The sequence below is a fragment of the Parus major genome, chromosome 6 (genome assembly GCF_001522545.3).
Source record: "Parus major isolate Abel chromosome 6, Parus_major1.1, whole genome shotgun sequence".
Taxonomy (NCBI): Eukaryota; Metazoa; Chordata; class Aves; order Passeriformes; family Paridae; genus Parus; species Parus major.
In genome coordinates, this window is record NC_031775.1 from 15,887,991 (window position 1) to 15,904,847 (window position 16,857).

At 51.1% G+C, this 16,857-nt stretch overlaps 2 protein-coding genes across 3 annotated transcripts; both read right to left on the reverse strand.

The window, feature by feature from the left end:
- Positions 1-2,367: 2,367 nt before the first annotated feature.
- Positions 2,368-6,475, reverse strand: LOC107206536 (cytochrome P450 26A1). 2 transcript variants are annotated; one of them, XM_015632429.3, is made up of 7 exons: positions 5,270-6,475; positions 4,854-5,078; positions 4,475-4,762; positions 4,204-4,353; positions 3,735-3,869; positions 3,364-3,516; positions 2,368-3,176 (listed from the first exon to the last, which is right to left on the reverse strand). In XM_015632429.3, exons 1-7 carry the CDS (start codon positions 5,456-5,458, stop codon positions 2,835-2,837), a joined length of 1,482 nt encoding a protein of 493 aa, XP_015487915.1. In that variant the 5' UTR covers positions 5,459-6,475; the 3' UTR covers positions 2,368-2,834. The 2 variants fall into 2 exon arrangements, with proteins under 2 accessions (XP_015487915.1, XP_015487916.1); XM_015632430.3 differs by having other exon boundaries at positions 6,146-6,474.
- Positions 6,476-6,964: 489 nt separating this feature from the next.
- Positions 6,965-16,506, reverse strand: LOC107206529 (cytochrome P450 26C1). Its single transcript, XM_015632422.3, has 6 exons — positions 16,315-16,506; positions 16,010-16,234; positions 15,606-15,881; positions 13,843-13,998; positions 9,858-10,364; positions 6,965-9,593 (listed from the first exon to the last, which is right to left on the reverse strand). Exons 1-6 carry the CDS (start codon positions 16,504-16,506, stop codon positions 9,231-9,233), a joined length of 1,719 nt encoding a protein of 572 aa, XP_015487908.1. The 3' UTR covers positions 6,965-9,230.
- Positions 16,507-16,857: the final 351 nt, after the last annotated feature.

Consider the following 16,857-nt stretch of genomic DNA (forward strand, 5'->3'; position numbering starts at 1 on the left):
ATGGCTTTTTACTCCAGGACCAAAGCACAGCACCTTTTAAATTGTGTGTGATTTTTAGAAGAGAGACCTGGTCAAATATTTTTCTTTTAAATAACAGGCTAACCAAGAGGGAGGAATACAAAATACCCTGCCTCCTGTCTCAGTGCAGCACCCCAGCACAAACTGAGCTCCTGTGGGGAGCTGAAATAAGGAGCTGGCCCGCCCAAAAAGCAATTCATTTTTTGATAGGTAATTTTTCAACAAAACCAGTTCCTGGACCCAGCATAACAAGAGGGGTGGGAGCTCAGGGTGCAGCAGACAGGCAGCACCTGAACAGCAGCCGCAGTCTCAGCATGTGCCCACGCCAGCCTCTGCTGAGCAGGCAAAGCTATGCTCACACCAGAGCTCACCTGAAACTGGTCTGCAGCCAGCATCCAAGCTGTCAAAATACAGCTGCATACAGGAGATTAGCAGGGGTTGTAAAACCTGCTAAAGAAGTTGGGCAAATATTTTAGCAATTAACCCGCACTGAGCTCCGTTTTACTGTAGCTACGCTGCTACCATTTCTCAAGATAGCTTGTTTAATGCTAGCTGCAGGATGCCTAAATTGCACAGCAGTGACAGACCGCTTAGCTACAGAGATAAATTATTGCAGGGGCAGTACCTAACATAGGTTATGTTTTCATGATTTACAGCAGCTGAGGATGTGCCCCCAGATGTCCAGACAAAATCAAATTAAGTATATGATTTTTTTTCTTCTTCAAACATAAAAGCCATGCAAACTTGACTCAAAACCAAAAATTAAAGACGTGCATGTATGACCTTAGACTTACACTGTGTGAGTGTTTGCATTCTCCAGACAGCACTTAGGTTCCCATTCTTTATAAAATTAAAATATAAACCAAAATAATACTGTGCAAAAAGTTCCCATATATAAAAGACTTTAACTAAAATGAAACAAAACATTTAAAGAATATCAACATCTATTTGGATTTGGAGAATGTTTTGATGTTACAGAAGAAAATGTTAGTAAAGAATACCAAGACAAGTCCTGCTGTTCTCCAGACTCCAGATCACCTCCAAATCAGGATCAAGGTTTGCAAATTTCCACTACTATTGCTAATAAAGAAGTCTTAAACAAAGGTTATTCATCAAGTCCCTGAGAAACATAACAGCACAAGGAGTTTGCACAGGAAAAAATATTTAAGGTTTTAAACATTGCCAAGACGACTCAGGAGCAATCTAAAAAGAATGTCTTTTGGGGCTACAAAAAATTGAATATGAAAAATTCTTGATAGTTATGGTCATATGTAGGTTGTATCTAAGGTCATATACTAGAAGCCCCCATGTTTAAAATGCTAGCTGGAAACATATCAAATGCATTATAGAAACACCCCTTAAAAAAAAAATCCAAACCTTGTAGATGCTGTTAAGCACCTGTAGCTATTTTGGGTAGCTTAGCTTTGTCCTTAATTTTGATCTTGGGAGAACATAATGAAAAAGTGACTGTTTTCCAGAAGCAAACAAAAAAATTAGTTATTCTGTATGGTGCTACAAGTGCTCATGACGCTGAATTACATTGGTTTACTTTGTAGATGTTTATAGAACCATCCTATGTTGTTTGACTTTTGAGGGAAGACTAATAGGTGTAGTGAGTGGGGGTGGCCACAAAACCCCTTATGGTTAAGCCAAAACAGGGGTCATGCCTAGGGCATTTTATCTGCCCTGCTTACACACCCCTGGGGAATTGCATCTCAACAGTTGATTCTCTGTTAATCAATTCACATTAGTGCCTGCCTCTTAGTTTTCACTTTGCTGAATTCCAGGAAAGAAGTTCTTAAACCAAATGCATGCTCTATCTCTGACCTAGTCAGAGCTGTTGCATTTCAAGGAGAAATAAGCAGATTTTATTTGCTCTACCAGCTGATAAGAGACACCTTCGTAAGTAAAGATTCATAGCCAGCAAGCTCAACACAGAACAAGATTCAGTGATCTGTTTACACAGGTCAGCAGTAATATGGGAGGGGAGGACATTTATGGAATTTTTTTCCTCAACCAGCTCCAGAGAAAGACTTGTGTGGCATTATTCTGTTTTCTTTTTCTTTCTTATTTACTGTGACTCGACATGATCTGCTTGATAAGGAGACCTGTAGCACTTGCCATCACTCCATGCAGTTTTCAGCAAGCATGTGTTTTTGTACTGTTCTTGCATTTACAAGATGAAATTTGTAACAATTAACTACTCACAAGCAACTTACACATGAAGGAGGGGAGAGTTATGAACACAAAACCAGCAAATGCCTCATTCAAAAAAGCAGATCTGACTTTACATCCAAACCCTAAAGCCACATCCATTAAGTTACGCTCTAGCATACACACAGATCTTCATACAGAGAATCATCAAAAATAAACTTTATTATCAAACTTAAAATTCACACATGAAACATATGATCTAGACACAAATAATACTGAAAACATTCTCAAACAATAACCATTTCAGATAATTTGGATGAGTATCTTGTTATCATTGTTTCAAATGCTTTTTGAGTATTTCTTAATACATACGCCATCCTGAAATGTCTTCAAATGATTAGCTGGCCTGCTCTCAATGATGTTTTTAAATAGGGCAAAACTTATTTCTATAGAAATAACATTATCTAATTATGAATCAGAGATCCATAATTGTAGTGCTTGGGGGGAAAAAATATCATAGCCTCTTGAAATATTTAGAAGACATAAATAACTATAGTACATTTACAAGTTTTAAATATTTAAAGGCCTTTGTTACTATAAAAAGTTGCTATGTACATATTAAATGCTATATAGAAATCCAGTCTGAGGTGAGTGTTGAGCTCTCAAATTTGGCCGCTGAAACCTATGAATTTGGTAGGCAGATTGTCCACAGGGTACACTATGGGGCCTGTTTTCATTGTAGGAGGTCCATTCAGCAGCTGCCAGTCACAGCTCCGAGCCAACTCCACTGTAAATATTTTTAGAAGGACTTTTGCAAACTCTTTGCCCACGCAGCTCCTCAAGCCCCCACCAAAAGGAATGAAACTGAACCTAGAGGAGTCCTCTGGAGATGGAGACATGAAGCGATCTGGATTAAATTCTTCCTTGTTGGTAAAGAGATCTGCCACATCATGTGTATCACAAATACTGTAAATAACATTCCAACCTTTAGGGATCTGGTAACCCTATAAAAAAGAACAGAAAGGAGATGTGAAGCACCTTGCTGTGTTAAATAATGTGAAGTGACAGCACAGTCATCAGTGCACCCCACCTCCCCTCCTGCTTCCTGCAGGTCACTCTGAGGCAGGCAGGCCAGACGAACATGAAATATTTTGCAGCTGCTCTGAGGAGTTGTGCCCAAACCTTGCTTACATTTAGCTCAAGGGTCTTGAGTGCAATCCGAAATCCTCCAGGAACAGGCGGGCTCAGCCTGAGGGTCTCTTTGATGACACAGCCTGTGTACTTCAGCTGCTCCAAGACCTCCATGTCCAGCTGCTTCTCTTGGTTGGAGCTGCACAGTAACCCCTGGAAAGTAGAATGTTGCCATGACATTTATGAACCATGCAGCCAGGGCTCCTGGCACTGCAAAGCAGCTGCCCCTCAGCTGCAAGCAGTATTTTCCTGCCACCCCTAAAAGAAGGGCAGCACCTGGGTCAAAGGGAGCCCTGTCTGGGATACCTGTCCTGGAGGTACCTTCCTCCCACTGCCCCCTGCTGTGAAATGCCTCTGAGGAAGACACGCACCTTCACCTGCAGTTCTTTCCTCACTTTCTGCAGGACTTCATGGTGGAGCCCTAGGAAGGCAATCAGCGAGGTGGCAGCACTAGCAGTGGTTTCATGGCCCCCGAACAGCAGCTCTGTGGCAGACTCCTTCAGCTCCTTAACACAGAGGATAGAAGAGGCATAAACCAGGCCCTGAACACGGTATCTCTACCAGGCCCACTCTACCACTGCAATGCTGTACATTGTTCCCAAACTGGAACAGATACCCAGGGGTCAGGATAGGGGTGGCTGGTGGTGCTTATGCTCCCTGTGGACACGTCTCCCCATCCAACAGCCTGAGTTCAGCCTCAGCACCCTAGTGCTCAACACAAGCTTTATTTCATTGGGAGAGAGGGTATCTCCTGATATTTCCTTTTGTCCCCACAAGGTAGTTATGATGTTCTCAGAGGGCCTGAGGGAAAGAAATTAATCCAGTCCTGGGAAACCTTACCTGCATGTTGAGCTGCTCCCCGTTACCCTGTGTGTGTTCCATCAGCAGCTGCAGCGCATCCTTGTAGCCACCCTCAGGTTCCTTGCGGGCCATCTTGGCACGGATGTTCTCCTCGATTTTGGCATGGATGATGTTGCGTGCCCGCAAGCCCTGACCGAGCAGGAGGGAGAACAGTGTAGGTCTTAGGCTGCAGTGCCATCCCTCCCCCACGATTCCCCCGTGCCCTGGCCGCAGGGGCACCCCTCTCCGCCTGGCCCGCCGTGAGCCTTACCCTATAGAGCCCACTGAACGGCACATCGATGGGCAGGGAAAAGAGGTTGCGGATCATCTCCTCGAAGGCCTCGACCAGCTGCTGCTCGCCGTCGGGGCTGGCCTGGCGGGGCTGGAAGCCCAGCAGGATTCTCATGGCAATGCGAAACATGAGGCGCTTCACCTCGGGGTACACGAGCAGGCAGGGCCCGGCGGCGCCCAGCCACCGCTCCAGGCAGGCGCTCACCTCCTCCTGGATGACGGGCACGTAGTGCTGCAGGGCGTCCCGGGAGAAGGCGCGCATGATCACCTGCCCGGGGGGACGAGGAGGAACGGGACACAGGCTCAGCCGCCGCGCCCGGGGCGACCGCGCCCGCTCCCCGCCCGCCGTCGGGCCGTACCTTTTTGCGGTGCTTGTGCTGCCCGTTGTGGAGATTGGAGAGGCAGCCCGAGCCCAGGATGGTCCGCACCGAGGCGGGCCACTGCACGGAGACGAGCCGGTGCTCGCCCAGCAGGATGTGCCGCACGTTCTCGGCGCCCATCACCCGTACCGTGGGCCGCCCAAAGAGGTGAGTCTTATAGATGAAGCCGTATTTCCTGCGTTTCATCTGCAGGAATTTCCGCCTCTAGACAGGGGACGAGAGGGGGGAAATGATAAATTGTAGAGAGGATAAGAGGAAGAGGCAGGGAGAGTAGCTCTTTCCACCTGGGCACGGGAACCTGTCAAAGTTGTCGCTCATGTCCCTCCCCTGCAGCCAGAGGAACCCTGGCTCCAGAGGGGCTCCTCTCCGCTCCCCGCGCCCTCGCCTCGCCTTACCTGCAGCACCAGCTGCAGCGTCTCCCCGAAGAAGGGGAGCCCCATGGTGCCCGGGGGCAGCGGGAGCGGGCAGCTGGGATCGCGGCTGCTCACGCAGTACAGGTCCCAGAGCTTCACGGCAGCCAGAAAGAGTAGCAAGGGCAGCAGGAAGGTGCACAGGGCGCTGGCAACTAGGGCGGAGAAGCCCATGACTAGGGAGCGACTGCCGCCCGGCCCCCCGGAGCTCTTGAGTGCGCGGGCTGGGCTCGCCGCGGGCCGCCTTTTATACCCTTCCCAGGTTGCTGCCCACCCCTACCTTGGTCCGATAAATTAGTTCACCCAAAGTTCATCTTTAATTGCGGATTGCGGCCTAGCTCCTCCCCCCGAAATCTTTAACTATTTGCTTTGCGTAGTGCATCCTACCCGCCGCAGACCGCTGCCGGGGAAGGAAAGGTGCTGTCGGGGGCGGCGGCAGCGGCTCCGGGCTCGCTGACCCTGCGCTGCGCTCAGCGAGTGGGCTGTGGGACGCCGCTGACAGCTGACAGCCAGTGGTCGGCCACCGCCGCCTCCTCGTCCTCGGATTTATCACCGGTGCTCGCTAGAGACCAGCGGTTGCTCCCAGAAATTCCCGCTCCGGTACCCGGTGGCCCGGCTGTCCGGAGACACCTACCCCGCGGCGCTACCGCCCGGCGCGGTGCGCTCTGCGCAGCTCCTTCGCCCGCCCGCCGTCGGCCGGGAACGGCGAGGTAGCGGCCGGACCCGGGAGATGCCGGGCCGGGACCGTGGGGCGGCCGGAGCGGACGGTCCCCCGTGCTGGGGCAGCCTGGAGACCCCCTGAGCAGAGTCGCAGCTGTGCCGGCGCATCGGCAGAGGAGCCTCCTCTGTCCCCTGGCTCACCTTGAAAGGCACGGCTTATATTTCTGCTGGCCGCGGAGGAAGGAGCCGCCGGCAGCAGCCCGTCTCAGCCTCCCGATGCAGGTTCAAGCGCGGGTCACCGAGGGAAAAGGAGGTGAGAGCAGAAAGGAAACACCAAACCTGCCGTGCCCGGCTCCTCTCCCCGGGATCCGCTGCCCACCCTCGCCCGAGGCTCTCCGGCATCCCGTCGGGGCTGCCGCGGCCGGGAAGAGGAGCTCGGCACGGCCGGGCACCCCGCCTGCAGCCGCGGCAGAGGGGCTCCGCGCTGGCGGGCGGGAAGCGGCGCTGCTGTCCGGGCGGGAGCGGCGGCTCCGGGCAGGAGGAGCGGGGTAGGAGCGGGGCAGCGGGAGGGCTGCGTGGGCTGGGGCTGCTGCCGGGTGCGGCGCAGGAGCCGCCGGCCGCTGGGGAAGGGGCGCCCGGCGAGGACCGCGGCTGTGGGGCCGCGGAGCTCTTCGCCGGCCACGGCTGCTGCCAATACACTTCTTTTATTTTTTACGGTTTTTATATTTTCCCTCCCTGTTACTTTTGCTTTCTTGTTCCCAGACAAGCTCAATAAACGCTGGAAGTTTTGTGTGTGTGCCTGTGTATGGGAGAGGGGGATGTCACTTTTAATTATTATTTTTCTAACGATCAGCACATCACACGAGACCCGCCCTCCTGTTACCATGCCGTGTCGGAGCGGGGCTGCCCGCCTCCGCAGCCCCTTGCCCAGGACGGAACCCCCCGAAGGGTGCTCCCCCTGCCCCGGGGGCCGTAGCCCCTCGGGGTTCGCCGCGGGCCTGGGGCGGCTCCGCGGGGCCCGGCCGGCGCTGGCCGGGAGCGGCGGCCGCGCCCTGACCCGGCGCTCTCCCCTTGCCGGGCGCTGACCTGCTTGTGACCTACAACACGGACCGTGACATCTGAGTGAACCCGGCCGGCAACCGCGCCAAGTTCACTGTCTATCAAAATAACGAGATACGGTGGCCTGAGCACCGATAATTGCCACAGGAAGGCTTTATTATCTCCCCAGCTGTGTATTCCCCAGCCATCGGCTTGAAAAGAATCAAATGGTAAAGAGTGAAAGGGATAATTAAAAACATCTTGGAAGGGGGTCAAGAAATTAACAGCCTAATATGAACAAACTTTGATTACAAGTAACAATTATTACACTTCATTTGTAAATGCTCGTGTTTATCTGCAAACAAAATCAGTTTATCAATTTCTTTTTGTTTCTTTTTTTTTTCTTTTTTTTAACTAGATTCATGTTACATTTTTCAGCGGGCTTGTTGGTGCTCAGGGTAATTTTTAAGTGCGCTGCTGCAGGAGCCCTGACCTTCCTGCACTGGTTGCTGGACACTGCAGACCCAGCCCTGTCCACAGCGAGACCCTGAATCTCCTGCAGTCTCAGTCAGCCAGTAGCTCCTGCTAATTAAAGTTAGTCATTGCCACTTGCAGCCACCATCTACTGATTTCACCTCTGATAGGCAAAAAGATTCACCTTTCAGGACAAGGTCAGGAGGGCCAAAGGCTCTGGTTCACTACAGGGTCGACTTGCCAATAGCACTTAACTCAGCCCTGCAGTTCAACCTCTTCCAGATTTGACCTGTCACATTTGGGAGCCAGGTTTCTGCCTGAGGTAGCGTGGTGGTCACTGCAGAGCCCTCCAACAGTTAAGGATAGCACATGCCTTGCTGCAGTGCCCCAGCACAGACAGGCAAGGGAGACTGGCCAGGGCAAGGCCATCTCTAGCACTGAAGCAGGATGATGATAAGAGTTTCAGGAGATTGGAGAGCTCCCCAGAGCCTTTCCAAAGGGACGCTGTCTTCATGCCATGTTTTGGCCCTCACAGGCCAAGCTGGTTCTTCGCACAGAGCACATGACACTACCAGGCATGGGATGCTCTGGAGGGACAAGGATGATTGTTTTCCCACTGCATTCACACAGAATGCGTGACAGTGGGGAGTAGAAGTGAAGCTGAAAGAAATGTGTAAACATGTCATCATGGATCAAGGACCATGGCTCTGTTCTCAGTACACAAACAACAGGACTCAATTTTATTTTACATGGGAAAGAAATACCCTGTGGAGGTACTCAAAAGCCATCTAAAAGGGTGCCTTCAGCACCCACTTTTAGCCTCAGGTACCACCGCCTGGATGGACGCATGGAGCTGCTGTCCTGATACTTTCCCTGGCAGAGCTGGGCTGATGAGGTGACAGTCAGTCTGGCCAGCCAGCCAGCTATCACAGGGCCTGTGTCACCTTGCAAATGTCCCCTCTGCAATGTGAACAGCATCATCAGAACAAGGAACTTTCTACCACAAATCAGATGTATTCAGAAATGCCTGTTTTCCAAACATTTGCTCCCCAGAGCCCCCTCCCCTGCTTCAGTCCAATCCCATGGGCAGGCTGTGGCTGGGGATAATATCCTGGGGGGGACCTCAGAGGGGGCTTCATTACAGACCCCAAGCAGCAGCACAGTGCTCAAGCACAACATACACAGCTACTGCTAGTGGATAAATGAGAGATATCCTCTTTGTGCCAGCTGTAATGGGAAGTGCATGAATGAGATTAAATATTTACAATAAAAACCACTTTACACCCTATTATTCTAGCTAGAGCTGATGCCATGGATTGGGCAACTCTGGCTTGTGTTTTCCTGCAGAGCCCCCCACCTTCTCTCTTTTACCATCTAAAAAGCTACAGTGTGCAAGATGTTTGTCCTGCCTCTCCTATAACACACCTACAGGAGATAAACCTGGGAGTCTTAGCTATGGGTTTGGGAGTTTTGCTCCCCATCCCTGGTAGCTGGGGGGCCAAATGGGGCAGGGGCTGACTGAGCCCCCATGGCATATGCACCCTGTCAGCAGCTTCAGCAGGTTTTGCCCCAGTGCTCAGGAGTGGGATGCCCTGCTACAGCACCCTGCACACCCTACCAGCCTGTACACCAGGAGAGAAAAAATAGAAAGACCTTTAAGGTTTTGTTCAGCAGTGATCCAGTAGCATAGCCAGCCTGGGGCAGCAGAGACCTGCTCCTGGCAGCTGTGGAGGGGCATTGGTTCCAGGGCTGAGGGGAGCAGGGCATCCCTGGCTCAGGCCTCATGGCCTTGGCTGGGCTGCAAGGGGTGGAAGTAGAGCTGCAGCCCATCATCGACAGGGTGCACGATGGGCACGGTCTGCATAGTGGGATAGCCAGGGGTGGCCAGCTCCCAGCGGGCTGTGCTGACCAGCTCAATGGCCAGCAGCTTGAGGATGGTCTGTGCCAGCTCCTTTCCAATGCAGCTCCGTGCCCCTCCACCGAAGGGGATGTAGTGGAACCGGCCTGCAGCCTCCGGCCGGCCAGCACCGAAGCGGTCTGGGTCAAAGCTGCTGGGGGGGCTCTGGTAGACAGCAGCTGTCTCATGTGTGTCACGGATGCTGTACATGACGCTCCAGCCTTTGGGGATCTGGTAACCCTGGGAAAGGGAGAGAAGAGGGAGGAAAGGACTGTTACATACCTGTGCTACTGGAGGGTGAGCAGAGGGTGCCTGGGGACAGCCCCACTGCACTGCCCACCTGCTCTGCAGTTCCATTTCTCCCCAGCCCAACTGGGAGGTTGCTGGGTAACGCTTCCCCTTGAGCTACACCACCAAGCACCACCATTGTGCTGGACACAGGGTACTCGCACACAACAGCAGGCAGCAGCTGTTTAGCAGCCTGCCACAGTATGAGGTACTTACATCGAGCTCAAAAGTCTGCAGTGCCGTCCTGTAGCCTCCAGAGACCGGGGGCAGCACCCGCAGCACCTCCTTAATCACACAGTCCAGGTAGCGCAGGCGGCTCAGCTTCTCCAGGCTGATGTCTGAGGCACAGTGACAGCTTTGCCTTGGTGGTGCCGGGAGCTGGGGGCCAGTGCAGGAGTTGCTCCGGGGGACAGTGGGCTCCAGCACGGCACTGGACTGGAGGGAATCTTCCTCCACTGGGGCCAGGGGCTGGCTCTGGTCCTTGAGAACGTCTTTGGCCACAGAGTGGGAAAATGGTTTTTCTCTATCCCTGGTCTGGATGGTCAGGGTGTCCAGGCAGGGTCCTGCAGGGCAGCACTGACTCTGCTGGTACAACTCATGGGATATCAGCTCCTGCCTTATTTTTTCAATCACTGAGGGATGCTTCAATAGCAGGAGGATCAGAGACGTGCTAGCACTAGCCGTGGTGAAAAAGGCAGCAAATATGAGCTCAATTGCTGATTCCTGGGAGAGGAATGAAAATGCCAAGTTTGAATAACATTTCAAAGTGCTTGTGTCTCAGACTGCTCTCATCTTTTGCAGGTTTTGCTGCTGTGCAGAAGGCCTTGGCCCCCACTCTGACCCCCAAACCTGCACCCATCTTGGGTTGGCAGGGACCAAAGCATTTCCTTATGAACTGTACATCCACTTGCAAAGTGTCTGATGCAGAACCACAGCTGGGATGAGTATACATTACCTCCAATCTAGCTCTTCTGAGCTTTCTTCACAAGATTTACCAATTTTAAGGCAGCACTTTAGCATACATTATAGCACATGGAATGAAGTCCATTTCAAGTATTATGCTTTTTATCTTCATCTGCCAGTTCACCTTTGTACCCAGCTTTTACTTTTCTGCCCAGGCAGTGAATATGGGCAGTGGTTTATGCACAAATACTTAATGTGCTGTCAGCTAAAATGGGTTGCATTTCATCCATCTCCAGTTATGACTGATCTGATCTGGGAAGGTACTCAAGGCAAGAGGCAAAAGCATAAAGGCCTCTATACTAGAGTGGGTCAGCCTGGGAAGTGCTGTAGCCAGCAGGGAGCACACACCAGGCAATGGACTTGCTTGCTTTTCAAGATGTACAGTCTGAAGCACAGCAGAGTTCCCATTAGCTCCACAGCTGATGTATCCATAACAAATTAGGAAGTTAACCAGCTCAGATACATGGACCACAGCACAGTCAAATCTGTAATATGTGCCTTGTCCAAGGTCAGGGGCCCCTTGCAGCCTCCCAGCCTTTGTGTCTGCAGGGTCTATATGGAACAGCACATGCCAGGTTGCTGGGGTCTTTTGGCAGCACCCTCTGATCAACTTCTGCAAATGGTTTTCCTGAAGTTAAGGGTTGCCCAGAGGTGGTCCATGGCATGACACATCTCTGACAGCAAACATAACCCTCAAACCTACAGCACCATCTGAAGGTGCCAGTGGCTCCATAGCACAGCGCTGGGATTGCTGAGGCCAGAGACAAAAGGCAAGGAGAAACTGAAGGCAGAAGTTCCCCTGGGAGGCTTGGAACTGACTGGTATTATAGAGCACTAATTGCTTCAGCCCAGGGGCAAAGAGGAGCAAAATCCCCCAGGGACACAGAGCAGTTTCTTCTCACGTGACTGTGTCTGGACTTTAAATGGTTCTGACACAACTGGTTCCAGTTGTGTTCCATCTCCAGAGAGATGAAGCCATAAACACAAATAAGAACACTTGAAGACTGAAGGTACTTGGATTCAAGTCTGGTAAAGTTAAGGATAATATAACAAAGATGACTTTTTGCTAACATCCCTAGTGCCATATATTGGCTGGACTAGATGCTTTGGCCAAAGTGCAGCCCTCAAGGGTATCTTTCAGCTGAAATAAAACCCCTGGAACAACAGATCCCTGTCAATCCCTATCACACCTCCTGCAGGCATTAGCAGGCATTTTTACATTCACAAGGTAGCAGACCCAGATGAAAAGAAACCTCTCAGTTCCACCACATGCAATTAAACCCCAAGACATTTCAATAGCATGCAAGGAATTTAGGGCAAGCTCTTAGGTTTGAAATAACAGCCCTTATGTTCTTTTCATCAACCTCTGACAGTGCTGCTGCAAAAGTTGTGTCACAGCTGCTGTCACAACTTTCCCTCCCTGCTTCTATGAGGCCAACAGAACCAGTGACTAAAAGGCAGGATATTCTCAAGCTTCTTCAGCAGTACTGTCCCTGTCCTGAGAGGCAGAACAGGCAGCATTACACCCAGCAAGTGACAGCATTATTATGCAGGATGGGGTTTTTTAAAATCTTCCCAAGGTTTAAAATATTTTAAAACAGTATTGTTGGCAAAGCAGTATATTTTTAATGAGCTTTACATTTCAAGGGCCCTGATGAGTTCATGGCAGCAGGACAAATCACAGTGTATTTTGGAAAATTTCTGGGAAGACTGTCTTTCCAGATCATTTGAACAAAAAGCAAATTAGTGACTAGTTTGTGCCAGTGTCTGGAGGGTCTCTCAAAGACATATATCCACAACTCTGAGACAGCTTTGGACTTTTTATCCAATTAAACTGTTTCATTAAATTAGACCTCTACTACTGTTTCATTAGGGTGGAGAATACTGCCATAATTGCAAGCATAGGCAGTTCAGTTTGCAAGTAATTTTGTTAAATACATAAAATTTCCAACCCTAATGGTGCAGAACAACATATGAATGTATTAAAATTTGAATCAGCTGGCCCAAGGTCACTGCCATGTTACTCAGTCCATGTTACATTTAATATCTCCTCATTCCATTTGTGGTCAGAGCCAGGGACATGATAAGAGATTGTGAAATTATTCTTGCTTAATATTCATGTGACTATTAACAGAGATTAATTAATCTTAATCAATCATATTTTGAATATGTCAATTTTTAAAAAATTACGTTATAATAAAACGTTAGACTAAATAATGTAATAAATAATTACAATGAAATTTATTTAGGAATATATGCTAGTTCTAATTCTATCTAATAGTTGCTCAAAGTTTTTCAAATATTTTAGATTTAGAGATTGCATTTTTACAAAATATTATAAAATATTAGTCTTTGGATAGTTATCCTGAAATACTTTTATAAATAGTAAAACTACCTTTAAACTATATTCAAATACTTTAAAACCACATCCAGCTGCTGTACCTATGCAAAACTGCTTCAAAACTTGTTATATAAATGCAATCTTATCTATCATTCACTGATAGCAAGTGACCTGGAACTATGAAGGATGCAGTACTAATGACAATTTTTTTTTCCCCAAGATCTTTGGCAAAATACTCGTCACATTCACTTGGTGGTTTTGGCTTAGTAAAGACTACTGGGTTCATCTCTGTGTCACAGTCATGTACCATATTTCATCATAGCAATCCACAGGCTACATGATCTGATGAATGAGGAGGTGATAGTGATTGACCTGGAATCAGTTGTTCCATTCCTGGACCCATTCTGATTTATCACCTCAGAAATTCCTGGGCTCACAGCCCTGAGGAGTCCAGTGATGGGATCAACACCCTGCCCTAGGCTGGGTGCTGGGCTGTGTTTGAGAAGCACACAAATAGCTCTAAATATTTCCAAGAGAGTGTCCTGGAGGTTACTGAGTGCACAGATGTGCAGAGCCTTAACACAGCCACATAACCCTACCAGCATCCTACATCAGGCTCAAGGCTGGTGCCCATGAAGAGGAAAGGTAGAAGGGACATCCATTCCCTTTTAAAAAGGTTCCTTTTAATGCAAAGCGACACAAGACTACAAGAGCTTTAGAGTGTGCCAAGTGCAAGCTCCCTCACTTGTACAGGAGCTGGTGTCCCCACTGCTGGTAAGAGGGGCACAGGAGCCAGCAGCTGGTGGTGGTCCCCACACAAGCCTTCTCCTGGCCTTCAGCCCATCTCAAACAGACACTGAGTCACGAGTGGCACTGCAAGGCAGAGGTTCTCCTTACCTTTAGCTCCTGCATGGTGAGTTCTTTGCCATGCTCCTTGGCACCGTTCATTATGAAATCCAGAGCATCACTATGGTCTTCTGGGTTGTTTCTCTGCAGTTTTTCCTGTATAGCCTTCTCCATAAACTTATGTAGCATGTCCCGTGCTTTGATTCCCTGCGAGAGGCACACACAGTTCAGGAGAACCTTGGGAACTGCCCCCCTCTCTAGAGAGACCAAGGGTACCCAAGTGTAGCAATCCTTTATCCCAGGACCTGTAACAGCAAGAATTGTTTTATCTGCTGCCCAGCCTCAGAGCCTTGCAAGAGGCAGCAGTTTTGGGGGAAAATGCTGCACATTCTGTTGCCTTGCTGTTGTGAATCAAATGCAACAAAATCCCAATAAACTATGTGGGAGGAAAAGACAGCAGTAAACCCATGCTACCAAATTCAGCGGCATCTGCTCTGAGCAAACCTATAATTGGGTCAGGTCCAAAAGAAGCTTATCCCAAGGGACAAGAAAAGGTAACAAAAAAACTGAGTCCAGACAGCAAGGCATGAATGGTTTTACAAGTATATAGTGGATAAAGACAGATTAATCACAGTCAGCTCATTTTCAGGTGTGTTGCACTCCAGTGCACCAAAACTTTCATGTAAGATTTCAGCAAGTCAAGTGACCAACAATGTCTTTGCGAAGTGGGATGGATGGAGTCACAGAGTGTACAACTCTCTATCAAAATGTCTCCCGCAAAAGCCAGAAGGACCAGAAGTTTGAAATTAAAAATGGCCATGACCAGATGTTGGGAAGAAGATACAAAGGCTTAGATTTGAGGTGCGAAGGACTGGACAAAGTAAACTGGGCAGGGAGTGAGGAGAAAGACAAGAAGACCGAAAGGCAAGATAAAGATATTGATCTGGGACCAGGCAGGCTTTGGCTGACCTGAAAGAGGGAAGGGAAGGATAGGGAAGGAGGGATGAAAGCTCATACTGGTAACAACCTGCAAAGACAAACTGGACAGGGAAAATAAGAGCTTTGATGAAGAGTAGCAGAGAGGCTGGGGGAGAACTTGGACTGTCTGGGTAAGGTGATCCAACAGGGCAGAGCTCACACTGGAAATACGAGGTGAGGGAAGACCAGGCTAAAGTTGACAGAAGACTTCAGCTGTGGTAAGGGTGGAGCACACAAAGCCAGAGGAGGGAGGAATGTGAGATGAAGAATGGTATACAGGATCTATACCTAGAGCAGGAGTGTGGAGAGGCAGGCAAAGAGGGGCAGAGCAGCAGGGAAGAAACTGCAGGTTGAAAGAGGCTCTCTCCCTGAGTTGTCTCTAGGCTGCCGGACCACAAGGGACCGAGGACCATAAGAGGGTCTTAAAGTCCTCAGCCTGCCTGAGTTGCAAGAGGAGGTGCTAAAGTGAGGTGTGCTGTGCCCACCTGTTTTTGTGTTTATGCCCACACACTCCTCGGCCATGGGCTGACATGAGTTCAGATGGGGTAAGATGGGACAGGGTCAGACATGATGAACTCCCCAGAGGCAACATATGGGATGAAAGAGAAGAGGAGCCCTGTGCTGTACAATGAGCTGGAGCCAGTGTCCAGAGGTGTTGGAAGCCAGGCAGGAACAGGTGAGAACTGCAGAAAGAAGGGGAAATGGCTGGGGTAGATAAGATACCAAGCCCTCAGACCTAGAATAGGATGTTGCAGATGTCCTGGCCCATCATTGGTGGGCCTAGGGACAGGGGGTCTGTGCCGCCAGGGCAGAAGGAATAGTCCAGGCAGCAGTACCTTGCGCAGCCCACTGAAGGGTAGGTTGAGGGGCAGGGAGAAGAGGTTCTCCACCAGCTGTTCAAAAGTTTTGGCCAGATCCTTGAACTGCTTTTCGTCCAGGCGAAGCCCCAGCAGAATCCGAGCTGCAATGCGGAAAGTTAAGGTTTTAGCGGAGGAATAAACTGCGATAGAGCCTGGCTCCATGCACCAGCCCCGCAGCTCCCAGCTCACAACCTTCTGGATCCGCGGCAGGTAGCTCTCAAGGGCGGCACGGCTGAAGACTCTGGCCAAGATCTAGGAGGAGAAGGGGGGAAAAGAGGCAGGTAGTTAAAGTAGGGGGAGCACGCATACCACCGAGGCCCAGTTCTGGGCCGGAGGTGCCGCCTGGGCTGTATGACCTGTCGGGTGGCTGTGAGGCTCACCTTGCGGCGCTGGCGGTGCAGGTCGCCAGTGGAGCTGAGCAGAGTATGGGAGCCCAGGATGATCTGGGTGCTTTGGGGCCACTGTGTGCTGACCAGCGTGTGCTCACCCAGCAGGATCTTGCGGATGTTCTCAGCACCCGTCACCCGCACCACGGGCCGGCCCAGGAGGTGGGTCTTGAAGACGTTTCCGTACTTCTCCCGCCGAGAGCTGTGGAAGCGGGGGCCCTGGGGACGAGCTGCGGGTCAGCCCGTGGCTCCCGACAGCCCCTTCCCACCCCGACCCGTTCCGTCTCTCGGCGCCTTACCTGGAGCAGCCAGTGCAGAGTCTCCCCGAAGAAGGGCCAGCCCATGGAGCCCTTGGGCAGGGGCAGGGCGCTGGCGCGGTCCCGGCTGAGGCTCCAGCGCAGCGCCCACAGGTGCCGGCACAGGGTGACCAGCAGCGCCAGGGCCAGCAGCACCAGCGCCGCCGCCTCGGGCCAGGAGAGCCCGGCCGGCATCCTCCTCCGGCGGCGGGGACGGGGCGGGCGGAGGCGGCTGTCAGGCACGGGGGGCCGGCGCCCCCCGACTCGGCTACGGGCGCTGCGCGACGGGCCCTGCCGGCTGCTGCCCGCCCGGCCCCGCTCGCCTCCTGCTGCCGGTTCGCCCCTCGGCCACATTTATATAGATATTGGCCACTTACGCCCGATCCACCTTCGGAGATGACGTATCCGCTGCATATTTAAGCAGCGCGGCCAAGTGCGGTGATTGGCGCGGGAGGGCCGGGGACAGCGGCCGAGGGGCTCGGGGCGGCGGCCGGGCAGCCCCCGGGGCTGAGGGCCCGGCGCCCCCTCCCGCCCCCGCCCACCCCT